This window comes from Mercenaria mercenaria, chromosome 2 (assembly GCF_021730395.1).
Source record: "Mercenaria mercenaria strain notata chromosome 2, MADL_Memer_1, whole genome shotgun sequence".
NCBI lineage: Eukaryota > Metazoa > Mollusca > Bivalvia > Venerida > Veneridae > Mercenaria > Mercenaria mercenaria.
Genome location: NC_069362.1, coordinates 75,717,907 through 75,737,860, shown reverse-complemented (window position 1 = coordinate 75,737,860; position 19,954 = coordinate 75,717,907). Strand labels below are relative to the sequence as shown.

The window sequence follows — 19,954 nt, the reverse complement described above, 5'->3', positions numbered from 1 at the left end:
ATCGTCAAGAACGGTTGGCGTTTGGTGTTTTGTTTATTCTATAACCAGTGTGCCCAATCACGTGATCGCGCTACGTCATTTTGAGCTCGAAAGTGGAAGTGGAAAGGTAAACAAAACGTACATTTTATATTCAATATATTGTGTTAATATCATGCACATGATTCGAAACCTATTTGAAAGTGCTACCTCCGGTACTACAATTTCCCCACCAAAACCTTCTTGTTTTAACGCTATTCCTGTTCAATTGACTTGCAGTGAGAACACCTCAGAGCGTACAATGTCGATCAAAAGTGGCTGAACAGGAATAGCGTTAAAATGAGAAGGTTTTGGTGGAGAAATCGTAGTACCGGGGGTAGCACTTTCAAATAGGTTTTGAATCATGTGCATGATATTAACATAATATATTGAATATAAAATGTACGTTTTGTTTACCTTTCCACTTTCACTTCCAAGCTCAAAATGACATTGCGCGATCACATGATTGGCACACTGTAAGCGTACATTATGCATTGTGCATTATGCATATGGTGTGAAAGATGCTTTTTAGACGTTTTTAAAAAAATTCTGAGAACAATTTGGAAACTTGAGGTCTGTCAGACATAAAACTGGGACGGTCAAAAACTGATAATTTTGACTTGGTGGAAGTTTTTTCACAATGAACCATATTATAATACTTTTATGTACTATTAAAATAATAAAAACAAGGAGCTGCCTTCAATAAACGCTTGTCGATACAAAGCAATCTAAGTCCAAAACGAGGTCAAGGTCAAGGTCAAATTGAGGTCAGGTGATGTTTGAAGATGAGGAATGGTCACAGGTTACATCTGTATTAGTATCAATTCATTCTTGTAAGCGGTATTGATGCTACACGAAACGGTCCCATTTGGTTAACCAAGAGATGGCCCATATAAAGCAACCTAAGTTCAAAATGAGGTCAAGGTCAAACTGAGGTCAGGTGATGTCTGAAGATGAGGAATGGTCACAGGTTACATCTGCATTATTATCAAGTCATTCTAGTAAGTGGTATTGATGCTAGACGAAACGGTCCCATTTCGCTAACCTCGTACGGACGGACGAACGAACGAACGGACAGACAGGACAATCACTATATGCCTCCTGCATCAGTTGATGCCGGTGGGGGGGGGGGGGGGGGGGGGGGGCATAAAAAGTTACTACAAAATTCAAGCTGGTATCATTTTATTGTATTGAGAACAATTATAAAAGAAGTGTGTGTTTATGGGTCAGTTTCAGTGTTCGGTTTTACGCCCGTTTTCAACATTATTTCAGTTATAGCAGGCGGTCAATTCACCTAACTATCACTCCAGGGAAAGACTAGTACTAGACCCTAAATTTGTAAGCAACTGCCTATTTTCTCACATAAAGAATCCTAGTCGGTAGCAGGGCTCAAACCTACGACCCGGTTTCAGTCAGAGGTTTCAGAGATTACAAGTCCAGGACTGTATCCCTTACACCACGAATCCGGACTTAATATGGGCTGCCGGACATGGGTTGAATCTGCCAACATTCCACCATAGTGTTCCTATCAACACAAATTGAACAAGGCAAGGTGGTGACCAGGTGTGGGTACACAACTTCACATGTTTATAATAAATGTTCATGGAAAAGAATGAAAGAAGTTTTATGAAATTCTACCAACTGGTTGGTTTGTTATGTACAAATCTGTAGATTTTCAAACAATTAAAGGGCAATAACTCTAAGGAAAATTGACCAATCTAAAAAACAAGAGGGCCAAGATGGCCCTAGGTCGCTCACCTAAACACAACATAACAGTGTTAACATGTTTGACATAGTGATTTCATGGAAACAAATATTCTGACCAATTTTCATTAAGATTGGACCAAAAATGTAGTCTCTTAAAGTTTAAACAAGTATTTTCTTCAATTTAACATAATGACCTAGTTTTTAAGCCAAGGTAACCTACATTCAAACTTGGCCTAGATTTGATCAAGGCAATCATTCTGACTAAATTTCATGAACCTCAATTGAAAAATACTGCCTTTATCGCATACAAAACCTTTTTCTTTGATTTGTCCTAGCGACCTAGTTTTTGATCCCAGATGACCTGTATTCAAAATTGACCTTAATTTCATCAAGGCTATCATTTTGACCAAATTTCATGAAGATCAATTGAAAAATACAGTCTCTATCGCATACACAAGGGTTTTTTTTATTTGACCTAGTGACTTAGTTTTTAACCACAGATGACCCATATTCTAACTTGACCTAGATTTCATTAAGGCAATCATTCTGACTAAATTGTATGTATATCCAGTGTAAAATGCAGCCCCTATTGCGTACACAAGGTTTTTCTTTAATTTGACCAGGTGACCTAGTTTTTGACCCTAGATGACCCATATTCAAATTCAACCTAGATTTCATCCAGACAAACATTCTGATCAAATTTCATGAAGATCCGGTGTAAAATGCAGCCCCTATTGCATACACAAGGTTTTTCTTTGATTTGACCTTGTGTCCTAGTTTTTGACCCCAGATGACCCATATTCATAACTGGCCTAGATTTCATCAAGGCAATCATTCTGACCATATTTCATGAAGATCAATTAAAAATAAAAAATACAGCATCTATTGCATACACAAGGTTTTTCTTTGATTTGACCTAGTGACCAAGTTTTTGACCCCAGATGACCCATTTTTGAACTCAGCCTAGATTTCAGCAAGGTAATCATTCTGACAAAATTTCATGAAGATCAATTGAAAATTACAGCCTCTATCGCATACACAAGGTTTTTCTTTGATTTGACCTAGTGACCTAGTTTTTGACCCCAGATGACCCATTTTCGAACTTGGCCTAGATTTTATCAAGGTAATCATTCTGACCAAATTTCATGAAGATCAGTTGAAAAATACAGCCTCTATCGCATACACAAGGTTTTTCTTTGATTTGACCTAGTGACCTAGTTTTTGACCCTAGATGACCCATTTTCGAAGTCGGCCTAGATTTCATCAAAGTAATCATTCTGACAAAAATTCATGAAGATCAACTGAAAAATACAGCCTCTATCGCATACACAAGGTTTTTCTTTGATTTGACCTAGTGACCTAGTTTTTGACCTCAGATGACCCATTTTCAAACTCAGCCTAGATTTCATCAAGGTAATCATTCTGACCAAACTTCATGAAGATCAGTTGAAAAATACAGCCTCTATCGCATACACAAGCTAAATGTTGACGGACGACAGACGACAGACAGACGCTGGACATCGAGCGATCAGAAAAACTCACCTGAGCATTGCTCAGGTGAGCTAAAAACTTGAGGGGCATCATCGCAGTAAGTTGGTTTATTTTTCTTTCAAGTTTCATGAAAATCTACCTGCTAGTTACTGAGAAGTGGCTGCGGACGGACATTTTTGGGCATTTTTCATTAAATCAAGGGCAATAACTCTAAGGGAAATTGACCAATCAAAAAAAAAAACCTTGACGGGCATCATCGCAGTATGTTGGTTCATGTTTATTTCAGGTTTCATAAAATTCTACCTGCTAGTTACAGAGAAATGGCTGTGGACTGACGCACACACGGACGTGACGGACGGACAACGCCATTTCAATACCCCTCTCCCGATTTCATCGGCGGGGGATAAAAACATCATCAAACATATTACATACAAACTTTCATGGTGCTTTCATTCCAGTTTCTTTTAATAGATACTTTGATTTAGTTCAACTGTCACATAGTGACAATGTGAGCTTTTGTGATCATGTTTTGTCTGTTGTCAATTTCGTCTAGAGTCCATGCTTCAACAATTTCTTGTTTAATATATAAAGTAATTTTCTTAGAATATATAGAGTGCCAAATGCAACCTTCAGAACAAGTATTTTTCTGATAAATTATTATCTACATAAGATGCAATGTCTTTAAGTGTGTTAAAAATTGATGTACATCACTGGATTCCATATAAAACGGGCAATGTCATTTATAAAAAAAAACAAGAGCTGTCTCCATAGGATGACACATGCCCCCGATGGCACTTTGAATGAATAGTTATGGCTGATGTTAGAGTTTAGGACTTTTGACCTATGGATCTGGGTCTTGCGCCCGACACGTCATCTTACTGTGGTACACATTCATGCCCAGTAATTTTAAAATCCATGCATGAATGACAAAGATATGGACCGGACACGCCCATCAATGCAGTATCATGAAATATGACCATTAACGTCTAAGTGTGACCTTGACCTTTGAGCTACGGACCTGGGTCTTGCGCATGACACATCGTCTTACTGTGGTACACATTCATGCCAAGTTATTTGAAAATCCATCCATGGATGACAAAGATATGGACCGGACACGAATGCACTACCATGAAAAATGACCTTTAACATCTAAGTGTGACCTTGACCTTTGAGCTACGGACCTGGGTCTTGCGCATGACACGTCGTCTTACTGTGGTACACATTCGTGCCAAGTTATTTGAAAATCCATCCATGGATGACAAAGATATGGACCGGACACGAAAATTGCGGACAGACTGACAGACGGTTCAAAAATTATATGCCTCCCTTCGGGGGCATAAAAATCAATAAAAAAAAATCCGCACTGCCTCATTAAATTGTGCAAAAAGTGGCCTGAGAAACTAAACATTTTCTTTTTTGGCCTTACAATATACCAAAGTATTAAAGTATCTACAATTTCAACAGTGCCAGACTGTCATTAAATACGCTTGTCATCGAACTTGGCCTAATTCAAGGGGCATAACCCAAGAGTGCTTAGGGCGATTTGGGTGGTTATCATACTTGGCCGAGATATTATGCCCATAAACATTGCCAGCAAGTTTGGTGAAGATCGGATGAAAACTGTTTGACTTAGAGAGTCGACGAGGCTTAATTCGCTGTTTTTCGAGTAATCAAGGGCCATAATCCAAGAGTGCCTGAGGCGATTTGTATGGTTATCGAACTTGGCCGAGATATTATGCCCACAAACATTGTCAGCAAGTTTGGTGAAGATCGGATGAAAACTGTTCGGCTAAAAGAGCCGCCACGGTTGTTAACATAATACACCCCCTCTTTCAGAGATGGGCGTATAATAAAACAAGAGCTCTGCCAAGTGGGGCAATATACATCCCAAGGGTTAAATCAGAGGACTGCAGCAAAATTTAAAGAACTTGACTGTTAAAGCCCAAAGGACAGGAACAACAAAGGGAAGAAATTCAAAAAAAAATCTAAGTCCACAAAACAATATTCTTTTTTTTTAAGTCCACAAAAAAAAAAATCATTACCAGGTACAGGTATGTCAAAATACACTCAAAAATTGGAGGTACCATCCATGTTGTACCACAGAAAAGTGGTCTCGGTCAATAATAAAAAAGTTTTAAAATAAGCTATTTATAGTAATATTAAAGGGAAGTAATTCAAAAAAAAATTATTGTAAGTGAACAAAAAAGGGATCTGCCAAATAAAAACAAGAGCATTGCAATGCAGAGCAATATACACAAAGCAAAGTCATATATGACCTTTGACCCTAAGTATGACCTTGACGTTAAAGCGAGTCATCCGAAACACGCGCTCTGCACGTCGTCTTGGTGTGGTGAACATTTGTGCCAAGTTTCTTTGAAATCCTTCAAGCCGTTCAAGAGTTACAGAGCGGACAAGAAACAAAGTGATATGACCTTAGACCCCTAAGTGTGACCTTGAAGTGAGACATCCAAAACATGTGCTCTGCACATCGTCTTGGTGTGGTGAACATTTGTGTTAAGTTTCTTTGAAATCCTTCAAGGGGTTAAGAGTTACAGAGCGGACAGGAAATTGCTAACAAATGGATGGACAGACGGACACCGGGGGTATAACATAATACGTCCCTTTGGGCGTATAAAAATCAAAGGTATGTAACTCTTACAAAATGAGTTTAAGGTAGTTCTGCATGTTTGATAAACTGAAGTAATGGCATAACGTCATTCATCTGGATAATGTAGAATAAAGCCTGGACTAGATATATGGAAATGAGTGTTTGTGTTCAGTTTAACTTCTCTTTCAACATTTTTTCAGTCATATAAATGACAGTGTCTACACAATGTGCAACTTTATAGTTAGACTTAGACTTATTTCCATTTAAGGCCACAGGTCCATACACAATATAATACAAGCATAGATCATAAAATATGTGTATGTTGTCATGACAGCATGTTCAGGTAAAGGTCTATGGTATTTACATAACTATATGATTAAACAACACACAAGTGATGACAAGATGTTATAGCTGAACATAATTACACGACATTATAAATACACACTGTGCTAGGTTACATTGCATACCTAATAATTAAAAAGCTATGATATTACTTCAGAGCGTAATTTCATGGCATAATATATACACAGTGCTAGGTTACGCAGTAACCCGCAATTATTATTAGACATTAAAACATTAAATTTCAATGTGTATAGTCGGATGGCACAAAAACTTCTCAGGTATATATCTTATGTGAATTATCTTATAAAGAGGACATTCCAGCAGGAAATGAAACTCGTTCTCAATAACGTGATCACAATGAATGCAAAAACAGGTTTCTTTTGATAAACCCATATATCTACCTTTTTCAATCATTAATTGATGAGATGATATTCTAAACAAGAGCTGTCACTAATGGTGACAAATGCCCCCGGCAGCAACTTGACCTTTGACCTGGTGACCCCAAAGTCAGTAGGGGTGGTGTACTCAATAAGTACTATCAGCATGTGAAGTTTGAAGGTCCTGGGTGAAGTGGTTTGCAAGTAAAGTGCCTTCATGCAAAAAAGTTAACGTTGGCCCTTGTGACCATTACCTTTGACCTGGTGACCCCAAAGTCAGTAGGGGTGCAGTAACCCGCAATTATCATTAGACATTAAAACATTAAATTTCAATGTGTATAGTCGGATGGCACAAAAACTTCTCAGGTATATATCTTATGTGAATTATCTTATAAAGAGGACATTCCAGCAGGAAATGAAACTCGTTCTCAATTCAATAACGTGATCACAATGAATGCAAAAACAAGTTTCTTTTGATAAACCCATATATCTACCTTTTTCAATCATTAATTGATGAGATGATATTCTAAACAAGAGCTGTCACTAATGGTGACAAATGCCCCCGCAGCACCTTGACCTTTGACCTGGTGACCCCAAAGTCAGTAGGGGTGGTGTACTCAATAAGTACTATCAGCATGTGAAGTCTGAAGGTCCTGGGTGAAGTGGTTCGCAAGTAAAGTGCCTTCATGCAAAAAGTTAACATTGGCCCCTGTGACCGTGACCTTTGACCTGGTGACCTCAAAGTCAGTAGGGGTGGTGTACTCATTAAGTACTATCAGCATGTGAAGTTTAAAGGTCCTGGGTGAAGTGGTTCGCGAGTAAAGTGTCTTCATGCAAAAAGTTAACGTTGGCCCCTGTGACTTTGACCTTTGACCTGGTGACCCCAAAGTCAGTAGGGGTGGTGTACTCATTAAGTACTATCAGCATGTGAAGTTTAAAGGTCCTGGGTGAAGTGGTTCGCAAGTAAAGTGCCTTCATGCAAAAAGTTAACTTTGGCCCCTGTGACCTTGATCTTTGACCTGGTGACCCCAAAGGTAGTAGGGGTGGTGTACTCAATAAGTACCATCAGCACGTGAAGTTTAAAGGTCCTGGGTGAAGTGGTTCGAGAGTAAAGTGCCTTCATGCTAAAAGTTAATGTTGGCCCCTGTGACCTTGACCTTTGACCTGGTGACCCCAAAGTCAGTAGGAAGATTGAAGGTCCTGGGTGCAGTGATTTGCGAGTAAAGTGCCTTCATGCAAAAAGTTAATGTTGTGACGAACGAACAAACTAACTAACGAACGAACGGACGGACAGTTGAAAACTAATATGCCACAACACTACGTCAGAATTTAAAAATATCTATGTACGCAAGGTAATCTTAAAAAACAAATCTTTGCTTACACCCTTTATATAATACCAGTTTCTTACTGTTAACCATTTCAGCTTTCGAAAGTTGTAGATATACTGATCTTTTAACCTTGTTGTCTATTGTTTTAAGAATACATTTGGATTATCTATTGCTTGTTTCTATCATATATATCCAAAGCCATTACTATACAAATTATTTCTCAATGTAGTAACCCAGTTTTTATAACCAAGATGGTCCCAGTGTTTAAGCATACTGCATTTTTTTTACATATCTATCTTCAGGCATATTAACAATCTGAATCCAAAATTTAATACATCTTTTCGAAGCACAAATATACATAGGAAATCTAACACAATCACCTAAAACAGCAGCATTACAAGCATACAATGGTGCATTCATATACCTTTTACAAGCATATACATGAACACGTTCTACACAATCCCTGACTTCTAAGCCCCAAAGTTCTGAGCTATAATTATAACAAGGTCATGATGACCCTTGATCGCTCACCTGAGTGATATGAGCTACAAGTTTCAAATGTCAAACTGATGCCAAAATATATGTATTAAGAAAGTAGGTAGACTGCTCTGTGTTTGTACTCGTAGAGGACAATTTGCCAACCTTAGTGGCTGCCTTTGTATGCAAAGCACCTTTTAGTGTGCTGGTATAATATAATTCAATATATACACTTACATTTACACACTATCCTAGACCAACATCTAAAGTCATCATTACAACAAAACCAAGAATAGAAGACCAGGATGCCAATTTGCCATTCCCACTGAAATATACAAATTTACATGTTTATATATGTAATACTCAAAGGCTTATAAGTTCCAAACTAAACTAAATTCCTACCTTTTATACTAATCAGGTCTATTAGCAATTTTCATACAATTTTTATTAGTGCAAAAACAAGAATGATTTCAACATTGTATGACACATGCCCTATGAAAATGCTTGTTAGCATTATATATACAGGCCTCGACCTTAGCGGTGGACGGTTGGACCGACGCAACCAAAATATTAGCAGGTCCACTAACTATCAAAAGTTGGGTAGACCGACGGTCAACCAATTTTCAGTCAAGGTCTGCAAATAAAATAAAACCCTTAAAAGTGAAAAATAAGAGGAAAAAATCGTACCCATATCGGCGAATTCACAAAACGAAAGTTAGTTGATTTTGTATTAAGTACGGCATTCTACAGTTATAAGCACTGGCGAGTTAAAGTCGGGATAGCACGAATGGACTACTCCACCGATCGGGCGAGTGGTTTTTACGTGGTAACTTTACCAAATTGAGAAATTACATCGGGCAAAATTACCTGGGTTGACTGGAATTTACCCGCGAATCGTAAAAATATCAAAACGTCATGCTGGTAATTTTCCATTCCACAAGCACGTGCGCCCTATCGTAATACCTAATTTACATCGCGGTTACTTTTGACACAAAAAAACGCGCGTAGTGCATTCATTTTTTAATATAATCGCTTCAAATTTTCAACACCGCTTGAGAACTAATACAGTTTGAATTCTATAACAATTTTAATAAGATATCGACAGGAATGTAGGCAAATTTCTTTAAAAACGATCAAATTTTCATATAATGTTTTGTAAAATTTCAAACAGCGCGATCTTGGTTATTTATTTATTTCTTAAAGTAAATAAACGATACATACTATGGTAATAAAATTCAGACTTTTGACCAGAAAGTACAAAAAACACAATTAAAAAATCTTAAATAATGAAAAAGCGGCAGCAATTTAAATACATGGAGTAAAACGATTTTTGGCAAACAGATTTCTGTTAGCGCGGCAGAATAGGTTACGTGACCTCGTGAACATATTTAAAATAAAGCAGTATGATGTCGTTGCGGTTTTTAGTAAGTTTTAAATGATTCTTTGTACATGTATTTTTTGACACAACACTTTGTTAGATATTCTTCTCAAACAATAATGTAAATTCCTTGAGGGCAAATAGGTCACAGACACTTGGGGTTCGGACCTCCACACCCCCCATTCTCCTCCGCCCCAGGTTAAGTTTAGAGAATATATTTTAGCATTTTACCATGTATTGAGCACAGGTGACGATCATAAAACGCATTTTGTAACATTTCAGCGTGTTTTTAAAAAATGTATTTTTACCTCTAATGCTCTCAATATTACAAGATATGAAACATCACATGAACACTAGGGAAACAATAGCCAGTTAAACTTTTAAATGAACCCCTACCAATGAATCTCTGGTATCAATCATCAGACCTGTTACCATTCTGTCAAATGACACCAGTCCCGGCAACTGTCATTTGTATTCCGGCGAGAAATCAATAAATAATATAAATCAGTCAATCTAAATTCTATGGAACACTTCCTTGCGAATTGATCCCTGCTTTGAACTGCGCATATCGTTGCCGGGTACCAAAATTGATACCGTTTCGACTAATTATACTGGATTATCGCTTCAGCACATGTGACACGAGGTTTGTTTACATAAAGAAGTGATGATCTGGTTTAACATAGCCATAAGAGTATCAATTTTGGTACCCGGTTTATGACATGCGCTACACAAAGCGAGGGTCCAGCGCAAGAAAGTGTTCCCATTGTTCGTGTGATGTTGCATATCTTGTAATATTGAGAGCATTGATGGTAAAAATACATTTTTAAAAAACACGTTGAATTGTTACAAAATGCGTTTTATGATATCTACCTATGCTCAATACATAGCAAAATGCTAACATAGTAAAATGCTAAAATATATTGGCTAAACTTAACCAGGGGCGGGGGAGAATGGGTGTGTGGAGGTCCGAACCCCGAGTGTCTGTGAAACAGGTCACAGAGGTAGGATATCCACTATCATCGTTCATGGTTTAACACATGTAAATGTCAGTTTATTCGTGATATTGCACATTCGCTTTTAAAAAATTAAAGAAAAAACTTTTTTATTGATTTCTTCTCAACAATTTAAGGAATCGAGAAAGTACGATCAGGCAGTGATGTGTCACATGGCGCGAAAACATGACGTAATGCCATGACATTCTCGGGCAACTATACCGCTTTGATCTCCACTTCAGATGCCATAATATTACCGACACACTTCATTTAGCTCTTTGAGAGGTGTTAATTGATAATGAAAATAAGGCCAATTACTTAGTTTATCAACAGAATAATTACCGATAATTGTTAATTTTTTTTTTGTTTTTTTTTTTTTTCATTTTCAACACGGGTCGGGTGGATGATGATTATTGTGTCCATATTTTGGGACACTTTTCAAAATAATTATTTTCGGGATAACAGATTGCTACAGTCTTCATTTTTAATTATTTTAGAAATAAGTCCCGTTTCTTTGAGTCATATGAAGTTATGACGTCTACAACATCACAATTTATGTGATAGAATTGGAGGTCCACTAAAGTCTGAGCAGGTCTACTAGATTTTAGCAGTTGGTGGACCTGCTGTCAGCTGCTGAAAAAAGTTAAGGTCGAGGCCTGATATAACGTCAAACATAATGACCATATATTGCTCAACTAACTTAAATACACAGTTGCTTGGTAGAGGACCTCTGTACAATGCTATATGTTAAATATCTAAGTTCTACACCGAGAGGGTTTTAGAAATGAAGATGATTCAAGTTCTTCTGTTCCCACTGAAGTGGGGGGGTCAATTTTTACCCCAGGGGCATGATTTCAAAAATATTCATAGAGGACCACTAAACAATGCTTTATGTAAAATTTTTATAGTTATGGCATTACGATTTTTCAAGGTTTTCCTTTTAGTTGCTATAGCAGCAACCAGAATTCAGCACGGAATCAGATTCTGTGTCAAACTTTGGTAAAGGACCATTCAAGGAACAAGTGACTCAGTATAATTGCAATGGCAATACAGAAGTCCCTTACCAGTGGAAAACTTTCAATAGTGACCTTGACCTTTCACCTTGTGGGTGATGATCTGAAACAACTATTTCAAGTGTGAATCAAATCCATTTAGTAACAAGAGGACCATGATGGTCCTGAATCGCTCACCCTTTCCCACATGACCCAGTTTTGAGTATGACATCGTTTTTTCTATTATTTGACATAGTGACCTAGTTTTTGAGCTCATGTGACCCAGTTTTGAACTTGACCTAGATATTATCAAGATAAAAATTCTGACCAATTTTCATGAAGATCCATTGAAAAATATGGTCTCTAGAGAGGTCACAAGGTTTTTCTAGTATTTGACCTATTGACCTAGTTTTCAAAGGTACGTGACCCTGTTTTGAACTTTACCTAGATATCAAGGTGAACATTCTCACTAATTTTCATGAAGATCTCATGAAAAATATGGCCTCTAGAGAGGTCACAAGGTTTTTCTATTTTTATACCTACTGGCCTAGTTTTTGACCGCATGTGACCCAGTTTCGAAACTGACCTAGATATTATCAAGGTGAACATTCAGATCAATTTTCATGAAGATCCATTGAAAAATATGGCCTCTAGAGAGGTCACAAGATTTTTCTAATTTTAGACCTACTGACCTAGTTTTTGACCGCAGTTGACCCAGTTTCAAACCTGACCTAGATATCATCAAGATGAACATTCAGACCAACTTTCATACAGATCCCATGAAAAGTATGGCCTCTAGAGAGGTCACAAGGTTTTTTTATTACTTGACCTACTGACCTAGTTTTTTAAGGCACGTGACCCAGTTTCAAACTTGACCTAGATATCATCAAGGTGAAGATTCTGACCATTTTTCATGAAGATCCATTCAAGGGTATGGCCTCTAGAGAGGTCACAAGGTTTTTCTATTTCAAGACCTACTGACCTAGTTTTTGATCGCAGTTGACCCAGTTTCAAACTTGACCTATATATCATCAAGATAAACATTCAGACCAACTTTCATACAGATCCCATGAAAAATATGGCCTCTAGAGAGGTCAGGTTTTTTCATTATTTGACCTACTGACCTACTTTTTGATGGCACGTGACCCACTTTCGAACTTGACCTAGATATCATCAAGATGAACGTTCTGACCAATTTTTATGGAGATCCATTCACAAGTATGGCCTCTAGAGAGGTCACAAGGTTTTTCTATTTTTAGACCTACTGACCTAGTTTTTAACCGCACATGACCCTGTTTCGAACTTGACCTAGATATCATCAAGATGAACATTCAGACCAACTTTCATACAGATCCCATGAAAAATATGGCCTTTAGAGAGGTCACAAGGTTTTTCTATTATTTGACCTTATGACCTAGTTTTTGATGGCACGTGACCCACTTTCAAACCTGACCTAGATATCACCAAGATGAACATTCAGACCAACTTTCATACAGATCCCATGAAAAATATGGCCTCTAGAGAGGTCACAAGGTTTTTCTATTATTTGACCTACTGACCTAGTTTTTGATGGCACGTGACCCACTTTCGAACTTGACCTAGATATCATCAAGATGAACATTTTGATTAATTTTCATGAAGATCTCATGAAATACATGGCCTCTAGAGAGGTCACAAGGTTTTTCTATTTTTAGACCTACTGACCTAGTTTTTGACCGCACGTGACCCAGTTTCAAACCTGACCTAGATATCATCAAGATGAACAGTCAGACCAACTTTCATACAGATCCCATGAAAAATATGGCCTTTAGAGAGGTCACAAGGTTTTTCTATTATTTGATCTACTGACCTAGTTTTTTAAGGCACGTGACCCAGTTTCGAACTTGACCTAGATATCATCAAGGTGAACATTCTGACCAACTTTCATAAAGATCCCATGAAAAATGTGACCTCTAGAGTGGTCACAAGCAAAAGTTTACGGACTGACGCACGGACGACAGACACCGCGCGATCACAAAAGCTCACCTTGTCACTTTGTGACAGGTGAGCTAAAAACTAAGACAGAGTGAAAGTGCATCAAAACTTTATTCTGAGAGTCAAAGTAATGAGAGTTTATAATAGGCCTATGTTGCTCATCTGAGATGGTCCTTTACCTTTTGACCTTGCTTCTGACAAAGTTTGGTGAATATATGTTAAGCAGTTCACGAAAATCTCCTTAAAGCTTTTTACTACTTTTTTTTCTGTCCAACAAAGGGTACTAAAGATCAGGTTTGATCTATATAGTTCAAGTGAAGAAGTTGATCAAAACTGAGATAAGTCCACCCAATAGTGTCAAAGACAAGATCAGTGAAGACCTTTCAATGGGTTCACTGCGAAGTTGTTTAATTATTATTTTTTTTTAAGTTCTAATAAGCAAAACCATCTGAACAAAACAGAGCAGTATATGCAAGCATGCTATGGAACAAGATTTTGAAAGATCCATCAAGTGGTTTATAAGTTGTTTAAAGCTTTTTTCTATTTTAAGCTCTGGTGACCCTTAAAAGGGCCCAAGCAGAACCACTCGAACAAATCTGACAGAGGACCATACAAAGATGCTAAAGACCACGTTTGATGAAGATCCACCGTCATAAGAAGAAGTTGTTAAAGGCTTTTCTACTTTCAGCTCTGGCGGCACCTAAAAGGGGCCAAGGGAAACCATTTGAACAAACATGAGATGGGACCTTGGATGCTTACAACGTTTGGTGAAGATATATCAGGTGCTTCATGAGAAAAGGTTGTTGGAAGGTTTTTCTATTTTTAACTCTGGATGATCACTTATTAAGCCGTAAAATATTTGTAAGGAAGGGAGACAACATTAAAAACTAAAGTTGTTTCATACAACATTGGTTATTCACCTTAAATACTGTCAACATGCATCAATGCAAATCTTACTTCTTCAAAGGGAAGCTACCTTGATTCTTTTTCTTGTTATTATATATGTATGTATTTTTGTTTTAACAAACATCCTATATTATTTCTTTTAAAAGGTTTACAATATTTGTAATACATTATGAATGTGTATTGCTATGAATAATGAACAGTGAGACTGTAATTAACTAACCATATTGTATTGTAACATCAAACAAGATGACAATATAATATACACAATGTATAACGCATACCAAAAATTGACAATTATCTCAAAACACTATAGAACTAGACAGTGAGGCAGTCACGTGAGACAGTCCTTTAACTGTCATTTTTTTTAGTCAATATCCTCTAATTACTAAACATACTTGCCATGTTGCATGTTTGTATGAATAAAGAAGATTTTGGCAAATATAGGAATACAGAAATTGATTGACATTCTGGAATATGACAAACCCTCAGTTACACTGGAAATACGTACCAAGTTTGAGCCTCAGGTATTATATCATCAACAACAACATAAATCATTGCCCCGGCAGCAAAGGCTAATGCATATGGAAGAATTGGTTCAGCTATCACAACTGCTATTGCCCCAAACATGCCAGCTATTGGTTCTACTATACCACTTAACTGGCCATACCTGAAAACACATAGAAATTCAATTACACATCTATTTCTGTGCGTAAGTAATACATAAATCAATTAACTTTAGTGACAGTTATGATAAACTATATTTCAAAAATACATTTAATAATCACATTTACACAAATGAAAAATCAGGGAAAATGTAAATATACATGAAAGATAATCCCTAGAACATTTGTTTCAGTAAGTGAATAAAGTAAAGTATGAATGCTACAAAAATGAATATATAACAGCGAAACTTGCACCTTTAACGTTAATACCTTGAATAGTTTAGAAGTTGTACTCTAAGGACAGATTTGACATTTGAACTCAGTTTAAGACCTTGACCTACCAGAAAAAAAAATTGCAGAGTAACGGGACTTTGTTTTTTGTTACTTTACTATATACATAGACACAATCTTGTGCGCACCATCTCTCCTCATCCCCTTGACACAATTTAATGAAACTTCACACAAATGATCAGTAACAACAGTAGTTGTGCATGGGGCATGTTAGGTTCTTTCAACAAGAAAAATTGAGTAAAAAACAAAAAAAAGAGTTATGGGACTTTGTTTCTTGTTAACATACTATGTACATACAGTCTGCATATGCAATCTTGTGCACACCTTATCTTCCGAACCCTTGCACACAATTTAATGAAACTTCACACAAGTGATCAGTACCAACCCTAGTTGTGTATGGTGCATGTTACGTTCTTTTAGATAAATATTCTGCATAGTTATGGGACTTCGTTTTTTGTTACTATACTGTATACATACAGTCTATATACATACAGTCCACATAATTATGCAATCTTTCGTGCGTCAAATTGCAATGCACTGTGTCAGTGCATGCGGGGGGTACATTCATCACCTTTAGTGATAGCTCTAGTTGACTTCAGTCTTGGCATAGAGGTATGTGGTGATGAGATGATGTGCAAAGTGCATGGACAAGGTCTTTAGGTCAAAGGTCAAGGTGACAGCAAGGTCAGATCTGTCCATCATATTTTGTGTCAAGAGAATAACTTGATGACAATTCAAGTATTAACTTCAAACTTGGCATATAGGTAGACAAGGTCCTGGGTGCAGTGGTTCACGAGTAAAGTGCCTTCATGCAAAAAGTTAACGTTGGCCCCTGTGACCTTGACCTTTGACCTGGTGACCCTAAAGTCAGTAGGGGTTGTGTACTCAATGAGTACTATCAGCACGTGAAGTTTGAAGGTCCTGGGTGCAGTGGTTCGCGAGTAAAATGCCTTCATGCAAAAAGTTAATGTTGTGACTAACGACCAAATGGATGGACAGTTGAAAACTAATATGCCTCCATTCGGGGGCATTAAAAGGGGCATAACTCCATCAAAATTCAAACCAGAGTTATGGGGATTGTTTCTCCTAATGTAGAATTTGATAATAAATAACTATTTTAGGTTTCAAGTCGGGGCGAGTGCAATAGCTCTACTTTTCTTCGAAAAGTCGAGATAAAAACTCAAACTGAGCTTTTAACTTTGGTGAGCTAATAAAAACATGTGTAGATAAAACCTTACCAAAAACATTTAAATGTAGACATTCCTGAGCCTTTTAATGGTAAACTAACTGCTAATCCTTCTGGAAAATTTTGTATGCCAATTCCTATTGCTAAATTTCTGAAAATAAATACGATACAGTGAAATAACTAACTCATGGTAATTGCCATTCTGAATTAAATCTGACAGATTTCATTGTAAATACAATACTGATTTGGAACCTGTTTCCAGACATGTGAAATAATTTCATTATTTTGACATTATTAGTGCAACAGTGTGCCCTGTATCACTCAGACATTTTAAGTGCATATCTCGAAACAAATATTTCTTCACAAATGTGAATTTACTTCAAACTTTATAACGCTATCTCAACGAGTTTACAAAACAACTGTCTATCATTCTTGGGATATCATTGCACTTGCACAATATTTTCAATTTGTTGTGGTATCAAATCTATTCCATTTATGCTAATAATGCTACTAATAATTTCAAGATATTAATTAATAATAATGCCGAACCGTTGATTTCTTTTTTTCTTTTATTCTTTATCTATTTGAATAAAATGTTTGTGCAAAATAAAATTCAATTTAAGGGAAATTTGCTCCTGTTGCTTTCATAGCTGCTTTTGATTATCAGGTTACCTTTAATATTCACTGGTGGCAAGATTAAAGAAATCTAAAGTTTATAAGTTAATGGTTTCCATCTAAAACAACAATCAATCATCCCCAAACAATTTTGTCAAGCCACTGGTTTACCACTCAGAAAAAAATATACATTCAATGACCTCCGTTTGAGTCCCTAAGTGATGATGGTAGTAATATTTTTGCTTGTAACAGGAGCTTACCTGATAAGAGTTTCAGTTTTGTCAAATATTTTTTTTTTAGAAAGAAAAGACTGAAATACATTAAATATTATCCTGCAACTGGTTCCAAGCTAGTACATATTTTAGACTACAGAACTACCTTACATTCCTTCATCAAGTTGTAAAATACTTCTTTTACCAGACCAAAATCAGAGATAAAGCCATACATGCCATAATTTTTCAGAACGTTTCCGGGATTCTGAGTTAAAATTTCCGGGATTTTTACCTTTTGTCCGGGACATACACCGTGACATTGGTATTCGTCTGTTTCATGCAAAAATATCATACTATTACGTGTAGTTTCCAGAGATAAACAATGCTCACTTGCTTGTATTTATTTGCTGCAAATGTCGTCTAGCTTTCTAAGGGAGGTAAATACATGTACAGGTAATACTCATCTATAGTTCGGCACGTAAATTTATTGCGTTCCCGAGGTGAACTACTGTATACTGTATACGTAGATTATAAAAATCAACCAGGTCATCGTGATTTAGATTCTAGCTAATTTGGTATTATTCTAAAGCTTACACATTTATCTATTTATCTAATAATTAAATTGAATCCTTAAAGGAATAAATTAAATTTTATAGATAAAAATCGACAATATAAAATATATGGAGTCGGGTCAATTTTCATCGGTCGGTCGGCAAAGGCATTCAACATATTAATTTAGAATATGCGTGACAATCGATCTAGATCTTAAATGATTACAACCTTTTAAAATAATTATCATTTAATTGACCGTTTTCAATAATCTCTTCCATAAAAGCTACATGTAGCTTTACCGCCAACGTGCTAAAAACAAAGAGATTTACGACTTTTCTTCCATAAAACATTTATTGATTGCATAATCCTGTCAGTTCTTAATCAGGGTCATCATAATAACTGACTGTAACTTAATCAGTGTCATCAAAAGATCGTCGCATGATCAAAGCGAGCTTAATCAACACGTGTCCCGCTCGAGGGCATGAAACTGATTAGGAATAAACAATGTGACACCGCGGACTGTTTATTGTGTAAAATTGAACAATTTATAGACAAAAAACAAGTTTTTTTTTTGATTATTTTTATTTGTTCCTATATTTTTATTTTTTCCGGGACTTTTCAACCCTGTCCGGAACACCGGGACGAGTATGTAATTTCCGGGACAATCCGGGACGTATCACATGTATGGATAAAGCTATAACAATAGTTTAGAAAACTTGTCAAACAATAAAGTCATTGTTATTACCTGGCATTTTCAAAAGTAGCAGCTGGAGATTTTCCTATAGCTCCAAAACCAACACCTACAGCTAATCCTTCTGAAAACCATAATTGCGCCGCGCCATGAGAAAACCAACATAGTGCATTTGCGACTAGCAAGGATCCAGACCTGCCTGCGCAATGGCGCAGTCTGGTCAGGAGCCATGCTGTTCGCTTTCAAAGCCTATTGTAATTAGAGAAACTGTTAGCGAACAGCATGGATCCTGACCAGACTGCGCGATTACACAGGCTGGTCTGGATCCATGCTGGTCGCAAACGCACTATGTTGGTTTCCTCACGGCATGGCTCATATATATGTGTAATATTGTGTGCTCTAAACCTGCTGGAGTCTAATCTGACATAATTATTTAGCTTGGCTAATTTGTATATAGAATTATTTTACTGGGTTATACTTTTGTATTAGTCAAAGTGCAAAGTTCAAATTAAAATATTCTGTACTTTCTGACTATAAATGAGAGATATCTTTAAAAAGTCAAAACTTTGACATCGATTTAGTTTTGAATAACCTTGCTTATCTATTTTTTATCTTCTTTTTTTTTAAATGATATTCTATGAGGTATAAAAATATTGATTTACTAGCATAAATACTTATCTAAGAATATCTTGCTTAATTTAGAATTATTTTTATATCTCCATGCTTATATAATGTACCTGGTATGTTATGTATAGTTATTGCAATAATTAGCAGCATTATTCTCTTCCAGCTGATAGACGTAGAGTAACCTTCTTCAGATCTTACATCGTTTGTTGTGCTTGGTATAGTCTGATCACCTACACGCCGCCTCTGTTTGGCACTTGATGGTTTATTGCTATAACCTACAACAGCAGTGAACATACAAACATTCAGCATTAAGACAGTATTTTTTAATGCTCCACATACCTGTAAATAGTAGTCTGTCAATTTTTGACTGTTCTGTGAGTAAACACAATTGTAACTGCACTTCTCTTTCAGCAGAGATGCACAAGAGCACTCTCGGTATATCAACATTTGACTATTCAAAAAAACCTTGTCATTCAAAAAAACTAAAATAATGAAAACATAAATATACAAGTAGCTGCATATGGTAAATGT

General features: G+C 36.6%; 1 protein-coding gene across 1 annotated transcript in view; it reads right to left on the bottom strand.

Annotated features, from left to right (window-relative positions):
• The window catches only part of LOC123564349 (zinc transporter ZIP11-like), a 61,468-nt gene that overhangs the window by 31,589 nt on the left and 9,925 nt on the right, over positions 1–19,954 (bottom strand). The window contains exons 5-9 of the mRNA XM_045357858.2: positions 19,534–19,698; positions 18,851–18,920; positions 16,779–16,877; positions 15,096–15,254; positions 8,583–8,670 (exon numbers count right to left, since the gene is read on the bottom strand). Of these exons, the coding sequence (XP_045213793.1) occupies positions 8,592–8,670; positions 15,096–15,254; positions 16,779–16,877; positions 18,851–18,920; positions 19,534–19,698 (572 nt within the window). The 3' untranslated portion in view covers positions 8,583–8,591. The remainder of the gene's footprint in view (positions 1–8,582; positions 8,671–15,095; positions 15,255–16,778; positions 16,878–18,850; positions 18,921–19,533; positions 19,699–19,954) is intronic.